Genomic DNA, 25410 nt, shown 5'->3' with positions numbered 1-25410 from the left:
GCCTCTAACTGGTCCTCTTTTCTTTTCCCTCCTGCTCCCTTGAAAAATTGGGATTTGCATCGTGTGCCTTAAAAGTCTTCATCATTTGCATGCTTCCCTGTGATTGGGCAGCACAAACTGCAAAGTCCTAGAGGATGCCCAGTGAGAGAACCGCATGTAAATTGCAGCGTTGGTTCTTGTTACTATGTCAGACTGTGATGCTTTGGCAGATCAGCTTATGGGCATCAGACGTGCATCTCAGTGGCTTCAGATTAAGGGGGCTGTGATTGCTGAGCTGCTCCCACAGAGAGCAAGATATAGAGAGAGCAGGGATGAGGACCCATCTTCAGCCAGAGAGGCGTATCCCTTTTGGGCCCCCACCCAGAAGCATAAGTGATTAGAGCAATGGATGTGGATTTGACATTTGTACAGTACAGTAGTTTCTACACCCAACTCACATACCCCTCTCTGTCCTCCATGCAGGAAAGCAAGAGGTGTTATCAGAGTTGAAGGACATATCCCAGCCAGGCAAAAACATGCAAGGAGGGTACAAAGCAAGGCAGTGGGTGTTGTGACCTTGGGGGGCTGCATTTGGCTTCTGGGCCTGAGTTTCTCAACCCCAATACAGAAGGATAAAAGCAGGAGTCTGGTTACATGCTAATCTTGATAGCAATGGGGCAATATAACCACAGCAAATGACATGATGAAATAACTAAAATATTACTTAAATGGTCTCACGTTCCATCTTCTTAGTGTAATAATCATGGCGCTATGATTTATGTGAGTTTTAACTATGAAACTGTATGTGCTCAAAGAGTTTTTCTATTTTAAACAAGGTGGCAAGCTGCTTTTTGTTGTTGTTTCTTTATGCTTCCTAACTGCTGCTTCCTTCTGCTTCTGCATATTTCCACATCAGTTTGTGATTTTATTTTTTTTAAAGAAATGTCCCCATGGAAATTCATCAGTGTATAATGTGAATTTCTCCTAAACGTACACAAACGTATGCAATTTTGCCTGATTATACATATCTTTGCAAAACATACTTTCCCTAATTTCCCCCTTATGCTCACTAATTGTGTTTATGCATACTTTACCTTAGTATATGCATTTTTGTACACACTATTCACATGAAGAAATGCATTGCAAAATTTGGAGAACTGCAAATTTCAAAGGATAGCTGTGTTTCAGTTCACCTTTTTTTCTTTTTTGCAACCTGTGAATCGGGAAGGCTCATCTTTAAATGCGAGCTGAACTGAATTTCTCCTCCCAACCTTTTTTATTTTTTTATTTTATTTTTTAAAATACATTTTTATTAAGTTTTACACAAATATCGCCAATCAAACAATTTCATAGATAACATATTTTCATCTTTTGGACTTCCCTCCGCTTCTCTGACAATCATCCATATTTAAATTTTTATCTACGCATTCCCCAAATTTAGTATCGCCTTTTAAAATACCTTTTCAAACATGTTTACATTCTTGCAATATTCCTCCCACCCTTTATTCTGGCTCAGAGCCATGTATCAGGCTGCCATTGAATTACCTTGAATGGTACCTTTTGCCCTCTTCAGTAATGACCTTTAGAAGCGCAAAATCTCTCTTAGACAGTGGCATTTCACATAGTGAACACTTGTCACCCCCCTGTTCTCCTTCCAGAAAGCACTGCCTGAACACCCCCAATCCTCACATGTTGCTATAGGCTTTATTCTGCCTGCTGATAATTTACTCTGCAACAGCGAGTCCTGACCTGGCTACTGAAGTACAAAGTATGTCTGTCTGGAAAAGCAGTTGACTGGGATAGGAGGGAAAAGGATTACATTGCTCTGCCCAAACAACAGTGTTTGGGAAATGACTTTAGCTCAGTGGTAGAGCATTTGCTTTCCAGGTTCAATTCCTGGCATCCCTAGATAGGGTTGGGACCCCTGTTTGAAACTCTGAAGGGTCACTGCCAGTCAGTGTACATAATACTGAATTAGATGGACTAAGTTAGATGCATTTCTGTACACATTACTTGGCTGGAGAACGGTATTGCAAAATTTGAAGAAGTGTGGTTTTCAAATGATGGCTGTATTTTTGTTCATATTGTTTCAGAAAGTGTGAATTGGGCATTTAATTTCTCCCGCATCCCTTCTGAGATAACAAAACCTTGTCCAAAGCCCACATGGATTAGGATACTGAGAAATCATTTACAAACATCTCCTCAGATGCAACGGGTTTGCATGTACATTCAGTGGCGTAGCGTGGGTTGTCAGCACCCGGGGCAAGGCACGTAATGTGCGCCCCCTAACCCATGGATTTGCGCCCCCTAACCCGTGGATTTGCACCCCCTAACCCTAACCCCCAGATGTTGCGCCCAGTGTGGCTGGCCCCCCCTGCACCCCCACGCTACGCCACTGTGTACATTCACACATACTTGCCTTCTATGAAGGGGCCAATTCCAGCTTAAATGCTACTGTTGAGGTCTGCTATACATATGATGTTTCTCTACTTTCGCCTTCCCCATTTTTGGTGACCTCCCCTGTGTGAAAGGTGGTAGATAGACTTCAGCCCTCTTCACTGACCTGTGCTCTGCAAAGATTGCTCTCAGCCTCTTCTTTTATCCTGAATTGGATTAGGAAAGTTAATCAGCCATTTGATGGAGGTCTCAACCCTTCCTGCACTTCAGGATTAAGAACCTGCTGCCAGAGCTGTTAGCCACTTCTCTAACATGATAATTGTTTCTTGGCTGCTAATATATCCTGTCCACCCCCCCACCCCCCGCTTCCTTGCAGTGAGAATAGCTCTGTCTTAGGAGAAAGAAAGGCTCTGGAAGATACTGATATTGCCTGTTGGTACGACTGTGCTCTCTTGATGTCTAAGCCACAGGGAACCTTTCTTTCACAAGAAGAAAGATAAGAAAGCTCTGATTCACACATGTATGCATGTCCTTTGATGACTGCAATGCACAGAATACCACTGAAGCTTTCTGACATCAACTTAAATGCACTGCTTTTCAATAGAGTTTGTAAAGGCCAGGGCTACACAAGTGGCAGCGTGGGGTGGTGCGATCCTGCAGTGGCAGAATGGACTGTGCCACTTCAGACTTCAATTAGGGGGCAGGACACGGGTGGCACTGTGGGTTAAACCGCAGAGCCTAGGACTTGCCGATCAGAAGGTCGGCGGTTCAAATCCCCGCTACGGGGTGAGCTCCCGTTGCTCAGTCCCCGCTCCTGCCAACCTAGCAGTTCGAAAGCATGTCAAAGTGCAAGTATTTTTTTTTAAAAAAATGATATTTTATTAAGTTTAACAATAGAGAAACAGGACAATAAAAACACAAAAAATATAAAACACAACAATACAAACTTTCACAATACATAGAATTCAAACATTTAACAAGAAAAAAACACACAAAATCAACACACACAAAATAAAATAAGAAAAACACAAATCACTCTTTCCTAATTATTCATCTTCAATTAACTTACTTTCCTGACTTCCTCACGCCTCCCTTTTTTATATCCCTTTTTCAATTAGTTCAGCAAATTCGTATCCTACTACTTTATCCTTATATATTTTACCTCCCAAATTTCAAATTTTTATCTCTTATTACTAGAACCCCTTCATTTTATTTCAATGTCATCAGCATTCATACATTTTACAATACTTCTGTAAATAAATTTTAAATTTCCTCCAATCTTCTTCCACCAACTCTTCTCCCTGGTCTCGGATTCTGCCAGTCATCTCAGCCATTTCCATATAGTCGATTACTTGCCTCTGCCATTCTTCCAAGGTGGGTAATTCTTGTGTCTTCCAATACAAAGTGCAAGTAGATAAATAGGTATTGCTCCAGCGGGAAGGTAAACGGCGTTTCCGTGCACTGCTCTGGTTCACCAGAAGCGGCTTAGTCATGCTGGCCACATGACCCGGAAGCTGTATGCCGGCTCCCTCATCCAGTAAAGCGAGATGAGCGCCGCAATCCCAGAGTCGGCCACCACTGGACCTAATGGTCAGGGGTCCCTTTACCTTTACTTTACCATTGTTAATGGTCTCTTATGTGTTAAAAACCAACCAAACCCAAACTTCATTCAATCGACAAGGAAATTGGGAGGGAAGCTTCTAGTCCAGTGTGCTGTTGCATAACTATTCTACTTGAACAGAGTCCCCACCACCACCTATAGGCTGACGGGGTATAGTCCAGTCTAGAACCTCAGAACTATGCCACTATGTTCAAGATTTTGGGCTCAGGCTTCATATTCAGCAGCATGAGTTGATGTAATGCTGAGGCAACAGAATAAGAAACTGAACTGCATGTGGAAAGGAGATTACCATTTTTGAATACTCCCCATGTTCCCAGTTAATTGAAATAAACAACATTGAGGAGAGCAATTCTAGCCTAACCCTGTCCCTCCTGTACCGGCTTTCTGTTTGCAAGGAGGGGTTTTTCTCCTTGATGTAGGAAAGCAGTAAAAAAATATGATTGGCCCACCAGGAGTGATGCAGTTCATTTTACCACCATATTGCTTGCTTGTTTGTTTGTTTGTTTGAAACATGCCTATATTGCCCTTCAATTAAACAGATCTAGAGTAGTTTTCAATAGCTCATAAAACACAATGCATTTGCAACAATAAGTAAAACACTTTATTGCAGCAATAAAAAAGCAATTGCAGCAGAAACGTTCTAGGCCGTCTTCAGGGACAGCCCTATGCACAAGGCACTGTGGTAGTCTAACCTGGAAGTTACCCAAATGTGGGCGGTTGCAGCTGAGCTATCTCCATCCATGAGGGGTTGCAGCTGGCAGAGCAGCCTTAGCTGGTGGAAGGTGCTCCATGACACTGAGGCCTTGTGGGTCATTAATCACAGAGCTGGACTAATGAGCACCCCCAGGCTGTAAATATGATGCTTTAGTGTAAGTGTGATGATTTCCAGAACAGGCTGAGTAACCCTGGACAAATGAACCGCTCAACAACAGTACTTCTGTCTTGTCAGTACTGAACTTCAGTTTATTCATCCTAATCCACTTCACCACTGCCTCTAGGCAATGATTCAGCACATGGACTACTGAATTTGTAGGCCCACTCTCAGGGGTCATTTGTAAGTGTGTGGTAATCAAAGGTAAAGAAATCAACAGATGTGCAACCCAATCCAAACTTGATTTTTTTTTTACCCATTCTTTATGAGGGCAAGAGATGCGCTTGTGACCAACTTTGGCTTTGTCCAGTGGAGGACTGAATCTGGAACATGGAGTGTAGAAGGAGGAGACACAGAAACTTGATACGCTTTAAAGATGAACCAAGTGTAGAACACCATAGCTTACAGAATTTTTGTGGTTCACGGTTGACTCTTAGCCTCATCTGCCTAACCCAGGGCCTGAATGTAGCTTTCCAGGCCTCTCTGGCTTGCATCCATCTCTGGCCCTCTTCTGCACCTTCATAAGGTACTGTTGCCTGGCTGGAATGTGTTCTTGAGTTCTGATAATGCCCCTTGCTTGTCAGGATGGAAAGATTGCTCTGCCCACTTTTGTATCTGGCCCCTCCCACCCCAGAAGGTTGCCCATGAGGAACCATTGGGCTGAAAAGGGTTCCCCATCCCTGGGCTAGAAGCTATATATGAGCTCTTCTGGGTCAAGAAGTCAGTCCTAAGCAGCAAGAATACTTATTGCAAAGTATTGGAAGACACAAGAGCTACCCACCCTGGAAGAGTGGCAGATGAAGGTGACGGATTATATGGAATTGGCAGAAATGACTGGCAGAATCCGAGACCTGGGAGAAGAGTTGGTGTTAGAAGACTGGAAGAAATTTAAAGACTATCTTCAGAAACACTGTAAAATTAATGAATGTTAAAATGATGTTGGATTGAAAATAAGTGGCATTAGCAACAAAGTTAATAAGAATATGCAAAAATGAATTGAAAATGGATGAAAATATAGAGTTATAATATGTTAAGATACAGAGTTAAGATAAACGAAAGAGGGTAAGGATTTGCTGATTTGATTATTTAAATGGGAATACAAAAAGGGGAGGTGTGAGGAGGCCAAGGAAATAAGCTAAGCAGTTTAAAGTTACAAAAAACGGATTTGTTTTTAATTCTTTTTTAGTTATTTGTCTTTTGTCTTTTGTATTTTTACTCTTCTTTTCTTTTTTATGTATTTTTCTATGTTCTTTTTTGTATTTTTTTTCTTTTTATATGACCTTTTTCTATTTTGTAAATTTATGTGTTTGTAAAATCTTAATAAATATCTTTTAAAAAAACAACAAGAAGAAGTCAGTCCTAAGGAATGGGTGTTCTCTTGGTAAGCCCTGGACATCTAAGCCAGGATTTCCATATAGCAACTGCTGCCATTTCTACTTCATCTCCTTTTCCGGGTCCTCACTCTACAGTTAAATGGGAATTTCAGTCCATTGACAAGCCTGTTAAGTTGCTAAGAGAAAGCATCTATTCCATCCTCCATGAAACTTGGGACAAAGATATGTGAGGCTACATTTTCCTTGGTTCCTGAGGAATGCTTTTGGAGTAAATTTATTGTTCAGCAGTGGGCAATGAAACAATTCCAGGTGACTTCACTGGAGCCAGAGTTTTCACCTTAGTCTTCAAACATCTTAATTCTGGAGCCGCCTTTGTCTCCTGCACCATGGCCAGCATGGACAAACGAACATTTGAATGCATGGGCTATTCTATACTCAGCCTAAGAATCAAGTGCTCTGCAAAACAGAGCAACAGCAACAAAAACAGTGCTTTTTAGAACTAAAACAATAGTAAGCAGATATTCAGATTTGCCCCAGAATTTCATTTGGCAAATTTTACGTACAAAATTTTGAACCTGAAACTCACATTTAAACATTGTGTGAAATTTTAAATGAGTCCAATTTTCAGTTAGATTTGTTGGCATCTCTCGATTAGTTTGATTTGGGCAGGTGTCAAACCTCATAAACTGTCACCTCTCAAATACTAAATCCGATTAGACGTAGGCCCAGTACACACAAGCATAAATGTCACTTGGTATCTAATCACTCAACAAATCCCTTATGACTCTCAGCTCAATGTCACAAACAAACAAAATTCCAGGCATCCAAATTTTACCCAAGATTCTACGGTTTCAATTCACCTGATCCTGTTTGTGGATCAGCACTGAGTCAGTGCTGTCATTACCAAAGCACAAGAGCAAGTTTATGTGCATTGATTAACATATCATTTAAAAAGGAATACTGATGTAATGAGACCATCACATCTGGAATTCTTTCCTGTTGTGATTTAATCAACGTACTTATACATAATTACAGCATCAGAAACAAACCCATCAAGATCCCTATGTTGCCTGGCATTTTGATCAATGCACATTTGCTCTCCTCCACCTGGTGGTCTGTCAGTAAGAAAGAAAATTACATTATGCAAACCTGCAGCAAACTGTGCACCTACCAATCCTGAAATTAATTTTAGAAATCATTCTAGTCAAATTTTAGAAATCATTCTAGTCAAACCAGAATCCCACAGAATGAAAACAAGATGGAATGGAGTGCACACCCACTCGTCCCTGGCAATTTGCATTTGAGGTGCTGTGAGGTGATGCTGAAGCTCTGTCTTTGGCATGTGATCTGCGATGTTCAATTCATGCATGATACAATCACTGATGTCGCCGCCATCAGAAGATGGAACGTGTTCACTTGCAGCAACTCACAGTGGCAGGCAAATTCCAAAGAAGAGGAGCCCGTTTGGAAGGATTTTAGGGAAACTGTGAGGGTAATAGGGATGCATGTGCTGTGTGCGTCACCACTTGTCAGTGATCTGATTAGCATTGTGGAATAATGAGCCGGTGATTTGTACTGCTGTGGTTGAAATCCAGAAGATATGGATAAATATCCTGTGTATTCCGATGAACCTTGAACCTTTTCCATTGAACCTTGAACCATTAGCACTGTACTGTCTGCTTTTCTGCACTGGCTCAGACCCAGCGCCATATCAGTGGTACAGGGATGGGGGTGAATGCTGCAAGTGGGTTCAGCAGATTCTTGCCCCTCTCTACATTTTCTCTGTGGCTAATCCCTCCCTGTCACTGTATACTATCCCCCCCCCATGACAATAGAGTTAATGGGGTGGGGAGGAGGAGACACAATATTTCTCTCCCCCGTTTCATTTCTGGAGGGGAAAGAAATCCAGAGGCTGCTTCCCACATGCTCAGACTTTTCTTTCTTTCTTTCTTTCTTTCTTTCTTTCTTTCTTTCTTTCTTTCTTTCTCTCTCTCTCTCTCTCTCTCTCTCTCCCTCTCCCCCCCCCTCCAACTTTTGGCTGTGAGGAGAATTGGGTCAGCAAGGTAACCATGGTAATGCTTAAGCAAAGAGAGTCTACAATCCAGCCCCCCTCCCCACCATCTCCCTCTCCCTCTCCCCTTTTCTCTCTCTCTCTCTTTCCCTCCAGAAACCCTTACATTACAGATTAATTATATTGTCAGCTCCAGCAGTGAGATTTGGGGCCTGAATCCCTTCCATTTGGGGGCCACGATTATTCCGATCTATTTCTGGAGGGGAGGTGGAGGGCGGGTTGTTGAGCTGCTTCCGTGACTCCATTTACACTTGGATGCAATATAGGACCCGTCCATCTCTAGGTAAGGAGCATCCTTCTTCCCACCAGCATTGATGTTTATTTTCATTGATGTTGGGCAAATGGGGGGGAGGGGGAGGGGGGTGTAGCATTACGTTTGCAATAACCCTTGGCAGTGTCAATTCTGGGCTGGCAAAGCTGAATTTTTTTAAACAAATACAGTGAGGAATTTGTCCGTCCCCCTCTGCCAAATGACTGGGTCTATGCATTGTATTTTCCTTGCCACAAAGCGAGATTTCTGTTTGCATTTTGCATGCATGGCTCTTTCAAAGAACAACCAAGCTGGCACCTTGAGGCAAGGATGCTAAAAGATGCATTCTTTTGATGTCCTGCCACCTCTTTGCTTCCTAAAGGAGGGTCCTGGCAGGGATGACAGGTCATCAGGAATGTGAAATGGATGCATGATTTAAAAGAAATCTCAGAACAGTGTCTGGAGGTACAAATCTCACACATTAAGTTCAGTGGCCCTTACTCCCAGGTAAGTGGATGTATAATTACAACCTGCTCGAGCATCTGTAATCCTGTTAGCTGGTGATTGCCTCACTTCAAACACCCCCGCCCCCCCAGTTCACTTGGAATAGGTTTTTCATGATTTTAGGAACCTGGTATCTTTGAGAATGTTTTCATTTGTTAAAAAGTCAAAAGTTGAGGGACAGAATGCTTCTGCAAGAGAAAGACAGCAAGAGTTGGGAACTGATTGAGCTTCTCTTGCAAACCTTCCCCTCTTCTTGCTGTTTATTTGGAGAGAAATGATGAGGAAACAAACAGCGGTTTGGTTTTGGGATGCTGAAGTGAATGATGGTATTAGCTGTTGTGGGTCTTACAGCAGCCACCCTGTGGCTAAATTAGCAGTGCAACTCTCAGGGTTTCTTTTTTGGAACTACCTTAAAGGCATAAACAGCCTGGGAGAGCCGAGGAAAAGGTAAACCGAAAAGACAGGCTAAGAAAAATAGATGCCTCGTCTTGTGTTCCAAAATGAGCAAATAAGCACCCACCGTTTCAGCTTTTTGCCTCACCTTCTCTTTCACATGTTGCATTGCCAGCGATCTTACTGGCATCGCTGTGGCATAATGATCTAATTTCTGCACCCGCCCTAGTCTGGTCAATCTCAGCAGCAGCAAATAAAGAGCAGGGTGGAAGAGGCAACTGACATGGTCCTTTCTACCTGCTTTTAGAGAAGGCTGCTTTGATTATTGTTGTTGTTAATCATAAATGAAACATAAATTTGCTTCATTTATGAATCTCTTCCAATGAAGCATATCAAATCAATTTCACAATACAATAAAAACATACAAGACAATTTCAAATCCAATGCAGATATCGATTGGGATAAAAATCTCCATTTGGAAGTCTTATTGAAAGAGGAAAGCAAGCCTTTTTACCAACACAAATGTTCCCTCATTTAGCTATCTATGGATACAAGAGGTTTGGAGGATTATTGCACCCCACATATTTCTGCCATTCATGCCTTGCCCTGTCCTGAAGCACAATTTCACTTAACATTGTGGAGTGTTGTCATTATGATAGCAAAAAGAACTGTGGTAATTACCGTATTTTTTGCACCATAACACTCACTTTTTTCCTCCTAAAAAGTAAGGGGAAATGTCTGTGTGTGTTATGGAGGGAATGCCTACGGGTGGCATGCCTGCAGATTTTCCTCCTCTAAAAACTACGTGCGTGTTATGGTCGGGTGCGTGTTATAGAGCGAAAAATACGGTAGTTGTTCCAGCATGTGCTTTTTGTGGGAGAGTGGGAGTTAAGCAGACCAACAGTGCAATTTATTGGATGCCTATCTGGAAGCAAGCCTCGTTGAGTTTCATGGAGCTTACCCCCAGGTAAGTGAATATAGGGTTGCAGTCTAGTGGCCAAACTATACATGACCCTAAACCAGGAGTGGCATTCCAGATGTTGTTGGCCATTAACCAAACTGTACGGGGCTTGTGGGAGATGGAGTCCAGCAACATCTGGAAGGTCACAGGTTACCCACCTAGAAACATCACTTGCAGTTGGTGTCTATCATGTCGCTGCATCCATGTCCCCACTGTTGCCCTGAGGGGGGCTTAGATGGAGATGACTCACCAGCAGCCACCAGCACCTCTTTGACACCACCCAAACCTGAGGTCATTGCTCTCTAATCATCCTCAGTCTCATCTGATAAGCCTGCTGTAATTTCTCCTGCTCCATGGCCCTGCAGGAGCAGGTGACTGCAGAAATAGCTGTGGGCTTCGCTTGCCAACTTTAAAACTTCAGATGACTTTGGTCCTTTGCTGAGACAACATTTTCATTAGCTCAGCCAACAGGGCTTAGCACTCCTTTAACAGAGGTTGGATGGCTATCTGCCATGCATGCTTTAGTTGGGATTCCTGCATTGCAGGGGGTTGGACTAGATGGCTGGTTGGAAAGAGTTGTGCATCTCTAGTAGGTTGCTTAAGAGAAGTTTGAAAAGGATTTAACTTGTTAAGAACTGAGGTTGCAGCCTTCAATCAGTCATTTGTTAGATTAGTCAGCTAAAAAGCTAGCAGGTTTTTTGTTTTTTTTTAAAAAAAGTGGTTAACTGTCTTAACACCAGAATGGGCAGAACCTGTAGGTGGCAGACAACTTTTTAAAGTGGATGTTTCCCCTTCTCTTTCACACATGACTGTAAGTTGGGTGCTGCTGTGACACTTAAACACAAATAAAAATGTCTTATTTACTCATAGAGGTATTGCTTTATTCATTTGCTAATAGAATAGAAATAGAAAACCTGTATCAGGTAAGAGTTCTTTTAATTGGCTGATGGACCTATTAAGAACTTGAATAAGATGTGTTAGGATAGCTTCAGTGCTGGTGTTGTATGGCAGCATAATGAATTTTCAAAGGGTCTACTTCAGAAACCTCAGCAGCCACCTTTGTAATTCTAAGGAGAGTTAAGTGTCTTTCACTCTATATCTGGGTCTCAGTGTTTCTATAGGAGCATTCAGATGAATCACTAGGGATCCCATTTGGATCAAGTTGGGCTCTTAGCACCTCCTTATGCACTCTTCTGACCTGGGGATATTGCTCTCCCATCTTATTCATACTCTCACTCTGACTCCCCTGTAGCTTCTTTAGCTCCACAGTCATGTAGGAACACACAAGTTTGGAATCCACTATGGGCCCTTTAAGGATTGCAGGCAGCTTTCCTGGGAGAGGTGGGCAGAGTCACTGGAAAAAGAGGTCCTGACCGCTTTTTAAGGCCTTCACATAATTCTGGTCCTTTGCTGATAAAACATCTTTCTATAGCCCAGCTAGCAGAGGGTACATAGAACTATCCATGGTCCTGATTGTTGCTCCCTAGAACCTGCCATGACAAAGGCAGTAGTCAACTGACCAGCCTTGACCTTGCTTTTTATACCTGGACTTCTCTCCACGTAACTGTGATCTTAAGGAGCTGGTGTTGTCCCATGGCAGTGGTCTTAGATGGAAGAACTCTAAAATGTCACTTATTCAACCCAATTTGTATCAGCATGTATTCTTTGTCAGGGGTGCTAGCCAAACAAAACAGTACACTGCATTTCCATGGAGCAGAACAAAGTGGTAGGATTGGTCTGTACCACATCAGGCAGCAGATGAAGAAATTCACAGGGCATTCAAAACTCTCCCTGTTTTGAATAGGCACTGTTTTAAGGGAGAGAGCAAAACTAGAGCTTTTCTTCCCAGTGTGCTACTTGGCTGCTCACAGAGAGTCTTCACATGAAAGAGCATTCTAAAAAACAAGATCTCTTTCCTGCTGTCAGAAGAGCGGGGACCATCTCCTTTTGATGTTTGTGTCGACAAGGCCCAAGCAAAGTGGTAAGAGACAATATTTTTAGGGCCACCAGTATAGGAACATGAGATCTTCGCAATGCACGTAGGAAAGGTTTTGCACCAACTCACGAAGTGAGGAGGGATGATGGAAACTCACAAAATAGATTTGCTGCCACTGTGATAAAGTGAAGGCAAAGTTTTTTAAATTGAGCTGCTCTTAACTGGGGGCAGGGGGCAGGGGGCAGGCAATTTTGAGGTGCTCTGTAGGAGGCTGCTGTAGAAAGCACTTGCCAGTAGCTGAAAAGCCACTTGTGAATATGAGTACCTATGCTTAAAATGTGCTGGGATTATTTTAGCCAGTTTAACTGTCATTCTTTCTCTGCAGGGAATTCTGGGCACAGTAGTTCTGTGTGCAGGGCCAAGGAATCTGTGGTAGAGAATAATCAGCACCCTCCTCAAATTCCAGTTCCCAAGATTCTTTGGGAGAAGCCACTGAAGTAGCATGAAACCAACTTTCTCCTCATTGTATGGCTGAATACCTAGGTTTGCTAACATTGGAACAGGTAACAGCAGCCAATCACTACAGGGGAAGACCTTTAGCTCAGTGTTAAAGCAACTGCTTTGCACTGGAATGATTTCTGACATGGGACAGATAGGACAAATAAGCAAACACTGTCAATTTCTGCTCCTGTTTCAATTTTTGTCAGAATTCTCTGACGCCCCTAGTGAAGTGCACCTAAAATGTAATGTGTGAAGTGACCCTGAGAACTTCAATTATATACCATTGAAAGCAGGATGTTACAAAAAGTGTGTGTGTGCAGTTAAGGATCTCATTATTTTGACTATTACATTACTCTTTAATTTTCACCACTGTGCTAAGTATTGCTTTGCCATTTATGGCTGGCTTGAAGGAAAGGTCCCCTGCCTCGTTCATTTTCAGAGAATAGAAAAGCGACCCGCTAACCCATTTTGTTACTAGGAGCTGGTTAACGCTCTTGAGCAACAGCCAAATCTTTTATTGAAAGGCTGGCAAGAGAGGTCTATTTATCTAAATTTCCTGGGGAACAGCTGATTTGCAGGACTAATTGAGGGCTGGGGTGGCATTGGCAATGATTTAAACTTGTCGCACAATGCCTGTATAAAACAGAGTCCTGCTCCTTGACAATAGAGATCATTGGCCAACAGCCTACAGCCAGCACTGTCTTTGTTCTGGGCCACAAAGAAAACCTCAATTTCACATCCAAATTCTGAACTGAGAAAAGCCTGATTCTGCAACCTGAATTGATTCTGCAAATCAAATGAAGGGAGTCCCCTGGAGATTGAATACCCTGCTCTTTTAATATTCTGTTCATTCCACCTTGGGGCTTCTTAGATATTGTGGCTGCTCAAGGTTAACTTGCATTGTCAGGGGCTTAAAATATGCAGAATGGAGAGAGAATTCAGGTTCCTATCCAATATCATTGTCCTTCCCTTTGACTCCGCATCCTGCCCCCACTATATGATTGGAACAAAGTCAAGGGGAACCATCCACAAGGGAGTTCTCTTGCAGAAACTTCATTGAACTGGATGGGGAAAGCACATGGACACCATGCTCTTGAACTTCTGCCGTTCATGTGCAGGAGCTTTTCCCAGTGAATGATACTTTTATTCAGCACCTCTGTTTCTAAATGCGTGAGTAGCCTGGTGTCTCCTGCACACACTGGGGAAACCAAAAACCAAACGTTCAAAGAGCAGTGCAGGGCTGTTTGCAAAAAGGCCTTCAAACAGCTCTGGACTGTGCTTTGAAGTCATGAGAGTTAGGGCTTCAAAGCACAGCATCATCTGATGCAAGATGATTGGCAGGTGGGTGGCTCTGCCTGACAAATTTGACCAGGGGTGGGGAGATAATGATCTGGTCTAGCCAGAAAGCCTCCCCACCCCTGTGGTATAGAGTAAACTGATAAGTCATGGCTGGACCTCCAAATTTGACCCAAAAGGCCATTTTGCCCACCCAATATTCACCTGACATCAGGTGCAGGACAGGTAAAGCTGTGGCTGCAAAGGAACAATGGGAGCCTTAAAGTGAGCTCTCCCAGTTGTTCTTTTGCAAGCACAGTTTGGTTCAGAATGTTTAAAATTGGCACAAAATGCATGCTGTGCTGCTTACAGCAGAGGTTAGATCTACCCGACATCATATGATGCCAGATGATTGACAGGGGATCTGGCCCTCTAGCCAAAAGTGCTTCCCCGCTATGATAAGTAATCTGTAATTCTTTCAGGCAAACAGCAATGTTGGCAAGCACTCTTTCTGGAATCAGATCAGATGAAGGGACAGGGCTCCTATGCAGATAGAAGCAGGCTTAAGGTTCAGTCACTCTAATTCACTTCTGTGATTGGTAGACTGTCAGAGAAAGGGGGGCAGCTACCCCCCTCCACTCCACAAACCTGAGTTGCAAGGGGCATATTCCTCCCAACATTTTCTCTATGCTTCTCAGCAAATGGCTGCCATTCACTTTTATAGACGAGCCTTAGCTCAGTGGTAGAGATCTGTTTTACATGAAGATCCCAGATTTAATCCCTGGCATCTCCAGATAGGACAGGGGAAAAACGTTATCCTTAAATTCTGGAGACCCGCTGACAGTTAGTGTGGACAGTACTGAGCTTGTTAGATCAATGGCCTGACTCAATATATAAGGCAGTTTCCAATGTTCCAGTGGCAGAGCAAACCCTTTGCATGCAGAAAGTTTCAGGTTTAATCCCTGGCATCTCCAGGTAGGTCTGGCAGAGACTCCCTGTCTGAAACTGTCTGGAGAGATGTTGCCATTCAACGTAGCTAATTCTGAACAAGATAGACCAATCATCGGATGAGTAAGGTTTCCTGTGTCTCCACTAGATTTCTCCTTTAGGTTGATGAGAAACAGTCTGTTCTCTATAACTGTAGCACCCTGCTTGTGGTTAACGCTTAGCTGGAATGAAATATTCAACACAGCAATAGAGAAATTAAAATAATAATTTATTTGTCAGACAAATAAATGAGAGACACAGTGGTATATGGTTACCAAAGCTCTGCCCACTCCAGCCCTGATGGCCAGCACTTATATTTCCTCAGCCCAGCCCCCTTGCTCCTTCTATGGCTGCCTCTGTCCAATCAGCCTGGTTGAAATTCCTATTGGCTGTTTGCTAGAACCAATCATAAAAGATACACCCATTTCCTATTACCTTTTATGGGAGACAAAGAGCTATATTTCCTTCTATCTATAAATGGCAGACAAGTAGCCATATATCTTACATTTACCTCGACCAGGCACCTTAATTACCAGATAACCTTTGGTCCCTGTTGCCCTATTCACTGCAAAACAGATGGCTAAAACAGATGGCTTATCTTAAACAGAGATCTTGGGTTTACCTTCTCACACACCATCAATGAAATAAGAATCTAACATAAGAATCTAACATTTCTTACTTTCTAAATCCTTGCATAATTACATTTAAGCCAATATATTTCATACATAACATATATAGATTTTTAGAAGAAAAGGAAGTTCTCTAAGTTCTCTAAGTTCTCTGAAGCTTCAAAGCAGCTTCAGAGAGAAGCCTCTTTCCCTAGCCAGCTGCTGTTTCTAAAAGCAACTTCTTCAATTTACCCTTTAACCTTATGAAAATGTGGCTCATGTTTAATGGGAGGCACAATAATTCTTACTATTTACCAACTCTTAATTGTGTTTTTTCAGCTTGATTGTATTCTGTAATTTGTATGGTCAATATGACCTTTTGCTCCTAGCCTGTAATTTTCTTTTACAACCCTGAGGCACTGCTATAGATCAGGGGGGCCCTTGATCAAGAAGATAAACAGCTGCCAGAGTATTCAGCTGGTTTCTGCCTGGCATGAGAGATACAAACATTTACAAATATATATTTTTTTAAGCTCATTTTAAAATACAGATCTTGATCAGATTCCTCATAATACAGATCTTGATCAGATGCCTCATAACCTCAAGGTGCTCTGTACTCAGGTCTAGGTTAGTACAGTGGTACCTCAGGTTACATACGCTTCAGGTTACATACACTTCAGGTTACAGACTCCGCTAACCCAGAGATAGTGCTTCAGGTTAAGAACTTTGCTTCAGGATGAGAACGGAAATTGTGCTCCAATGGCGCGGCGGCAGCAGGAGGCCCCAATAGCTAAAGTGCTTCAGGTTAAGAACAGTTTCAGGTTAAGTACGGACCTCCGGAACGAATTAAGTACTTAACCTGAGGTACCACTGTAATCCCTTTGCCCAGCATTGCCACCTGGAAAGGAGACCTGGGAGAGAAGCCTCCCTTCTCCAGCCATCCATAATCAGGGCCAGCCCTACCATTCGGCAAAGTGAGGTGGCTACCTCAGGCGGCTGATTTTGAGTATCATGAAAGAGCAGCAGATTGTTAGTTCTTTAATTTATCATGGTCCACTTTTTGCTGCTTATGGTATTTTGTGCCCCAGGTGCCCAAATAATTTGCCAGGCTTTGGGTACAATGCACCTTTACTGGAGGGGGACACCATTTGCAGCTCCACCTCAGGCAGCAAAATGTCTTGGGCCAGCCCTGTAAATAACAGGGATGCTTACCCAGCTTCTTGCCAGTGACTGTCTCAGCACTCTGGTCCTTTCCTTCTTACTGTCTCCGAGACTGAGTTGAGGCTCGTGTGTTGCTGTATCATGCCTATTCTGGGTAAAGGGCCATGGCTCAGTGGCAGAGCATCTGCCTTGCCAGGAAATGACCCTAGGTTCAATCCCCTGTTGTGATAGACCACTATCTGAAAGAGAGAGAGCTCCTGCCAGTCAGTGTAGAAAATATTGGCCTAGAGCAGGGGTCTGCAACCTTTAAGACAAAAAGAGCCACTTGGACCCGTTTCCGAAGAGGGAAAAAAACTGGGAGCCGCAAAACAAGCCAAATGTAAATAACCACACCTTCTTCCCCTTCCCCCATTCTCTCTCTTTTCCCTGAGTCTATTTCAGATAGCAAAGAGGGGTATGGTACCTCTCATATCCATTTTTTTGCAAAGCACCATGTGCATAGAGGGCATTATACAAATTAATACATAGAAAAGTGTCTGTCCCTCCCTGCAGTTCAACTCCCTCTCTTTTTACTAACAGCACATATCCATTCCTTCTGCTGGTGCAACTTTCTCATCATTTCTACATAGCAGCATTTATAAACCAGTGCCAGAGAAACTGGGTGAAAGGAAGGTGAGAGGGAAGAGATATGAATATTTATGTGTGTATATGTATACATATATATACATATATATACATATATACAGCGGGTGGCACTGTGGGTAAAAGCCTCAGCGCCTAGGGCTTGCCGATCGAAAGGTTGGCGGTTCGAATCCCCGCGACGGGGTGCGCTCTTGTTGCTCGGTCCCAGCGCCTGCCAACCTAGCAGTTCGAAAGCACCCCCAGGTGCAAGTAGATAAATAGGGACTGCTTACTGGCGGGAAGGTAAACGGCGTTTCCGTGTGCTGCGTTGGCTCGCCAGATGCAGCTTTGTCACGCTGGCCACGTGACCAGGAAGTGTCTCCGGACAGCACTGGCCCCCGGCCTCTTAAGTGAGATGGGCGCACAACCCCAGAGTCTGTCAAGACTGGCCCGTACTGGCAGGGGTACCTTTACCTTTATGTATACATACATACACCTACACAATTACAGGTTTGAAGCCAACTTAAAATAAAAAGAGCTGGTAAGCAAAGGAATCTGTGGTGCTTTCCAAGGGATCCGGGGACATGTCAGCTAATACTCTTTCCTTTCTTCTTCATTTGCTTGTCTCTGCAGCAAATCTCGAGGGGGAAGGGAGAAGGGCAGCAATTGCATAGGCACGAGAGAACGGGGGAAATCCCGCATGCAGGATTTTGGTGCCTAACAGCCCCCCCCCTCTGCAATTGCTCTCGTGCTCCCCCGCCTCTCTCTGAGGCCGAGATGCTGCATCACAGCACCTGCTGGCTACCTCTGGACCCCCTCCTTGTCACAGACATAATTCACCCCTTCCTCCCTGACAGGGAGGGCGGGCCCATTTTGTGGTTCACCTCAGGTGCTCTCCCTCAACTCGGCGGCCACTCAGAAGCAAGGCACGGAAAAGGATCCCGAAGCACCACTGCCACCCCTCACACACACACAAAAACCCTGCCCCGCCATTTCCCTCGAGAGCGCGCGCTCTCTCTCCCTCGCCTCAGGTGAGGCAGAACTTCCCTCCGGTGGCAGCAGCAGCAGCAGCAGCCCTTCTCTGGCCGCCGCCGCCGCCTCCTCCATCCCAGCAGCCACCGCCTCTCGAGCTCCGCTGCCGCCGCCGCCTTGCTTTGCCCGGCTCTGCTGCCCAGCTCCATCCCCCTCCTCTTTCTGGCGCTTCTGCTTTTCTGCTCAGGGTCCCCGAGGATCTGCGGAGCCGCGGCAAAGGTGTAAAAAAGCCACATGCGGCTCCGGAGCCGCGGGTTGCCGACCCCTGGCCTAGAGGAACCAGTGGGCTAGACAGAATTCAATTCATCTGGGATGTTTTCCCACACAAATTCCACTGAAACAAATGGAGGATGCAGAAGGCCACAGTAATGTTATTGTACGACACCCAACTATTTCAGTGAGGTTTGTGCTGTGGAACTTCTTCGTGGATTGCGCCTCACATTCATCAGGGTCTACAAGTAGGTGGCCAAGAACTTTCTGACTCCAAGCATCAAAGTATTTCAAGTTGGACCAGCAGTAACAAGCTATTTACCCTCTTCCTTGCCCCTTAGTGCTGTTTAGTGTCCAAAATTATGTTTGCCACCAGAAAGGAGGAGAAATGTATGTATTTAAACCTGCCCTTCCTCAGAAAGAGCCTTGGGCAGCTAACAACCTTTATCAATACATCTGGGGTTCCCAAAATGGTGCCTTCACCATCTGCCAAGACTGCATTTCTCTTTTAAAAAGAAAGAAAAAGCTTTCATTGGTAGGGGTTGGTTGGTTGGTTGGTTGGTTGGGTGCCTGTTGTTGTTTTTTGTCTGTGCATTATTTGTTCAGGGATCCACGTTTTGTCTCTTCTTTGGGGTGAGTGTCTGAACATCACTGTTTATTCTTCTTCTGTGGAATAAGTATATTGATGTGCCCATGACAGAGCCTTAGCTTTCCAAATGTGCCCTCGGGACCCAGAAAGATTGAGGACCCCTCCAATAAATCAACATCTCCAAAATCATCATGCCAAAATCACAAGGATGCCACACAAGTTGCTACAATGTGGAATAAAATGCCAGGAATTTGTTGTCTCCCAGTTAGCTCCAACCAGCTAAAAGTGCAGCACAAAACCTTTCCCACACAAAAGCAGTCCAATTCCACCCAGGCACAGCTGGTAACTTGGCAGGCCAGTGAGAAATGGCATCTCTAGAGATCTAGAGAGTTTGCTCATATTTAATCTTTATTTTTTTCCCTCCCCTTCCTCCCCACTTTTTTCTTTCTTACCGCTTTCCTGGAAGTGTTTTCCAAGGCGCAGCCGCCTTCCCCTCTTATTACAAAGTGGCAGGGAATGAATAATTTAGCTTCCTCTAGATGATGGATGCATCCCATCACATGGGAAGGCTGAATTATTCATGGCAGGGAAAAGCAAGAGTGAGCAAGTTAGGCATCTGGGCATTTTAGAGGAGCATTGGAAGCTGCCTTATAGCGAATCAGGCCGTCAGTTCATCTAGCTCAGTATGACTACACTGACTGGCAGGGGCTCTCCAGGATTCCAGGCAGGGATTTTTTTCCCCATTCCCTGCTTTGAGATTCTGCTGGGGATTGAACCAAAGAGTATCTGTGCACAAAGTGGATGCTCCACCATCGGATTGCAGCCTGTCCCACTACCGTCCCTATGGCAAGGCTGAGCCACTTTGACACAGAATGGGCAAAAGGAGACATTTGCTGGCAATGTGACTAAAACCTAGGCTATCCCAATGGCAGAAGATGCCAAAGAAATTAAGTGGGGCTGCAGGTGGGGAACCTCTTCTCTGGGAGCTGAGAGTGGTGGCCATACCTCTTACTGGCCTTGCCGCACACCCTCCTTGAAGCGTGATAATGCTTTTTTACTTGCCTGGAAAGAGTGTGTGTTTGTGTGTGTAGACCTCTGCCTTGTGACATCAGCAAGCTCTAGTTTCTGAGTCTCGAAGGACACATATCAGAAAATGTCTGGGAAATAACTGGAATGGAGTGTTTTGACCATATTATGCCTTTGAAATGTCAGTTCATTTCTGGGCACGGTTTAATGTGTTGGTTTTGGCTTTTAAAGCTGTTAATGACTTGGGAACAGATTAACTGAAAGAGCCTCCTTTTCTTGTAAGTACTTAGCCAGCTCTTAAGATCTTCAGAAACCCTAGTCCGAGTGCCCTCACCAAACAAAATGAGGTAGGCCACCACTAAGGAAAGGGACTTTTCATTCAGTAGAGGCACCCCAGTTCTAGAATAGCCTTCCCATAGCTGTTTGCACCTTTAATTTCAGGAGAGAACCTTCCTATTTTCTCAGTTCTTTAACTTCTGTTTCACACCCTGGGCCTCTCAGTTTTAAACTGTTTTAATTTTTCAGATCAAGCCATTCTAGTTTTTATTGTTCTGTGCTGCATGCTAATACTGTATTATTTAAAAATGTGTTATTACAACATTATTAATATTGTATTAAAAGCTATAGTTCAGTGACAGGGCATAGTTCAGTCCTAGCTGCAATCTCCGGCCTCTCCAGATATGGTTGGGAGAGACTCCTTTCTGAAATCCTGATTTGCTGCCAGTCAATGTAGATAATACTGAGGTAGATGGACCCAATGGTCTGGCTTGATATAAGGCAGCTTATATTCCTATTTTAAGGGTGCAATCCTATAGCTTATGAAAGGGGAGAGGGATACAACAGCACTTTAACCACTCATTTGACACCCTCTTAGACAAGCACCCGCAAACTCAGCCCTCCAGATGTTTTGGGACTACAATTCCCATTATCCCTGACCACTGGTCCTGTTAGCTAGGGATGATGGGAGTTGTAATCCCAAAACATCTGGAAGGCTGAGTTTGGGGATGCCTGCTCTTAGAGATGCAGAAGGGGTGGATTCTACGTTCTTCCAGATATTTCTAGGCTTAGATTTAAAACAACAACAACATTGAAAACATTTTCCCTCCTGAAAGGGAAGCAATAAGTTTAGACACACTCAGAAGTGTGACCAAATTTCCCTTTGTTTGAGGACCTAACAGGGAACTTGAAGAGCTTAGGATAGTTCAGATCTCATCTGCTTTCCCATAAACTCCACTGTCAGTTTGGCCACAGCAGCAGAGGAGCCCATGTCATTGGAGAAGGCAGCCAGGGACAAGAAGGCAGATCATGGGCCTACTGTATTCTATCTGTTTGGCACTCATACCCCTAATGGATCAAATATTTAATTCACTGATGGTGATTCCCAGAGAGACAACCTAAGGAAGAGATCCTGTATAATCTGTGCATATAGGGAGGAAACTGTATCTCAGTGGCTGGAGAACTCACTTTGCATGCAAAATGTTGAGGGTTCAATTTTTTGGCTAAAGTTTCATGGGTGATAGTCAAATAAAGGTCTTTCCCAGCTCTAAGACTTGGAAGCAACCTCCCCCAACCTAGACAGTTTGGACTATAGCTCCTATCAGCCCCAGCCAACATGGCCATTGATATCCTTCTAGCTGGCTGTGCCAGCCCACATGCAGGCTCTGCCATTAGCTAACAATAAAGAAAATAAATACGGTGATAACCATAATAACCTTTTATACCCTTAGCTGTCAGTCTTTGTTTAATTATGGTGGTAAATGAAAGAACATATCAGAAGACAATGCCAAAGGACCTGCTTACGTTATATGAAAATCACAGTTGAGCTCTGGTAAATAGATCTCCTGGGCATCAAGGACAACAAAAACAATTCAAGAGCTTCCCAGAAACTTGTTTTCTAGGTGTTACAATGTTGGCTTCTAAAATAAGACTGGGAGTTACACCATCCAATAGGACTTTTCAAATGTAGATATAGCCATTGGGTATTCATTGATCAGGTATAGGAAATGTTTGGAGGATTTGACTAGATTTTCAGTAAGGAAATGATACATATTTTATTAAGAGCATTGTTTCTATGTACTCAAAAGTGTCCCATGGAGTCCAGTGGGTCTTTCTCCTAATTACGCTGTGGCTGAGGCTCCAAAAAGTGCCTTTTGCTATCCTCCTCTTCAGTGTGAGAAATAAGAACATCCTGCATGATTTATGTTGCTGCATTTTTTAAATTTTTTTGTTAAAGACAATTATGGTCTGAGATGCAAAACATCTCTGTTTTCTAAAGACCCCATCTGTGTGTACTGCTTGGTACTGTCATAATTCAGGGACAAATGCCATTGACTAGGCACAGCTAAATCTAATCCATGCCACGCGAGAGAGCTAAAACAGCTCTAATGTTCAAGCTGGCGGTCAGCTCTGGTGGGGTGGGGCAGACAGCAACACTCAGCAAAGCTTTAGGGCCGTGGTAGCTGGTGTCCTTCGAGACTGGCAGGGTGGAAAGCACGGAGGCAAATAGTAGATGGAGACAGGACCTATGAGAGGCAGAGCCAATTAATGCTGGTTTTGTTTCCCCCTCTTCTTGGTGGAACGCTCTGTCACAAGAGACTAGGGCCCTTCAGGACTTGACATCTTTCCGCAGGGCCTGCAAGACAGAGCTGTTCCGCCTGACCCTTATGTTTTTCCTCCCCTTACTGTTTTGATCTATGGGCTACTTTTAAAATGAGGCTGCATTTTAAGTAGCATTTTAACCTGTATTTTAAATTGGTTCCCCCACCCCCTTTTATGTTTTCATTGTAATTTTACTGGTGTTAGCCGCCCTGAGGCCGGCTCTGTGTGGGGAGGGTGGGGTATAAATAAATTGTTGTTGTTGTTGTTGTTGTTGTTGTTGTTGTTGTTGTTGTTGTTGTTGTTATTCCCTGCTGAGTTCTGTCAGAGAAAACCTGAGATTAAGGACTTATCCACACTTCCTCTCATCCCTCTGCCCCCCCCGGGGGAAACCACTCTTTTGTGCTCAATTGGAGCAAACAGAAAATTGAGTTTTCTCTGGATTGATGTTTGCTCTTAGTGCTAAGGAGTGGGTTTTCCCTGGGAAAGGAGTGGGGCAAGGAGGAAACTGCTTGGACCCATGCCTAGAAAGTGTGGGTCAAGTGGAAAATGGTTTGGATCCATGCTTTCTGGACACAGAGAAAATGTGGACGAGCTCTAAGGAGGAGGAAGCTGACAGCCGGGATTGCCATCACTTGGTCCTTTTTAGTTTTTTAAGAAACAGGTGAGTAAGGGGATGAGGACATGTCCCCCCCCCCATAATACTAGAACCTGGGACTTTTGGTCTTATCCCAGCCTTTAAAATAGGTAATTATAATGTTCAAAGTGAAAAAACCATTGAGACATTGACAGTCTCTTTCCTTGGACACTCATGTCTCCTTTGTCTTCTGTTGCAGCTTCACCCTGCTAGCAAGGAGCCACTGAGATCACCTCAGGTGACCATGCTTAACGGGGAGACAAGTTCCTCCTCAGCCAGGAATGTGGTCCGGAGCTCCAGCATCAGTGGAGAGATGTACAACATTGAGAAGAGTAATGCAGGCAACCCAGATTCAGCTAGCCTCTCATCCAATAAGAAGCGGCGATCCAGCCTGGGGGCCAAGATGGTGGCTATCGTGGGGCTGTCCCAATGGAGCAAGAGTACGATGCAGCTCAACCATCCTGGTAGGGAGACTGTCAGGGATTTTTGTGTGCTGTGAGATACCAGGGGTGGGAGACTGGAATCAGCCTTAACCTGAGAGTTAATCAGCTTCTATGTATGGAGGGCTGACTAGGGAAGCCTCGGAGGACTCCCCTTAAGTGAAAACAGTGCTTTTGATCATGCTCAGGGGCATCATTTCCTGCCAGAAAGCAGAAATTTTATTCATTTCAGGAAGCAGAAGGAACTCCAATTCCCATGCTACGCGATAATAAATGACGCTTGTAGATATGCTCAAGGACAGCCTTCCCCTTACCTGATATCCTCAGGTACTAGCCAAGGCTGATAGTAATTGTAGTCCAAAACATCTGGAAGGCACCAAGTTGAGGAAGGCTGCTCAGCCAAGCCACTGAGTGACTATAGTTACCATTTGTGAAACAGGCCGATATGCATGTCAAATTGACAAGCATCTCTGCCTAGAGAAGGAGTTACTCTTTCCTGATTTAAAAAAGTAACCACAACAAATGTTCTCGAGATACAGTTAGGTGCTTGGCAATTCCCTGAGTGGTGAGAAATGCCAAGAGATTTGGAGGCTTATGTTGTTGCTGTTGCAGTATCTAATTTATTTACATATATACCAGCAGCAGGGAGGCAAACCTGCCCCCTCTGAGGTTGCAAGTTCCATCTAACTTCCTCCCCCACCAGTGGTAGAGCATCTGCTTTGCATGCAGAAGGACTTGAGCTCAATCCCTGTCACCCCACAGGTAGAGCTACTAAATAGTCCTGTCAGTGTAAATAATACAGAGCTAGATAGACCAATGGCCTGACTTGGTATAAGGCCTCTTCCTACATTCATATGATGCTCCTTGCTGCTGCTGCTTCTTCTGCAGAGTCAATTAACTCCCCTCTCTCGCTTACATGCACATTTTGCCCTTTCCTTTGCCTGTGGAATAGTTTCTCCTTGCAGAATTTCATGCCACTGCTCTCCCCAGCAGATAGCTTATGCTTTTTTTTGCTTCGGCTCGGCTGCGGGCATCAGGGTCAGCTGCTGCTATCTGGCACCATGCTTGCTAAGCTGCTGCCTTGTCCTCAGGAGTTAGGAAGGGTTAGCACATAATGGACAGCTCACGCTGGCTCAGCCACCTGCCCCTTTTCGTCCCATCTCTCGCCAGAACAGTGATCAAATTATAATCATTTAATAAGGGGAAATCCCATTGCCGTCTGTCCTCTTTCTCTTCTGCCCTCTCTCTTTTTCTTGTAACCTCTAACATTGGATGGAAGAAATCCCCTCCAGTCATTGTATATAAATCACACAAAAGGGTTCACAGTAGGATACCGAACAAGCCAAGTGGCTGAGCTACATCCCTAAGGTTTCACAGCATGCCTCCCAAAGGACTTTGGAGAAAGGCCCTG

General features: G+C 44.1%; 1 protein-coding gene across 4 annotated transcripts in view; it reads left to right on the top strand.

The window, feature by feature from the left end:
• Positions 1 to 25410, top strand: part of RIMS3 (regulating synaptic membrane exocytosis 3) — a 71462-nt gene that overhangs the window by 21247 nt on the left and 24805 nt on the right. For 3 of the 4 annotated variants that reach the window (XM_053398933.1, XM_053398932.1, XM_053398937.1), the window contains exon 2: positions 23759 to 24023. In XM_053398933.1, the coding sequence (XP_053254908.1) occupies positions 23759 to 24023 (265 nt within the window). Of the gene's footprint in view, positions 1 to 8116; positions 8557 to 23758; positions 24024 to 25410 lie in introns of those variants that run through there. The other variant, XM_053398936.1, reaches the window with a different exon arrangement.

Source organism: Podarcis raffonei, chromosome 8 (genome assembly GCF_027172205.1).
Source record: "Podarcis raffonei isolate rPodRaf1 chromosome 8, rPodRaf1.pri, whole genome shotgun sequence".
Taxonomy (NCBI): domain Eukaryota; kingdom Metazoa; phylum Chordata; class Lepidosauria; order Squamata; family Lacertidae; genus Podarcis; species Podarcis raffonei.
The sequence above is the reverse complement of the archived record's forward strand: the minus strand, read 5'-3'. Positions and strand labels throughout refer to the sequence as shown.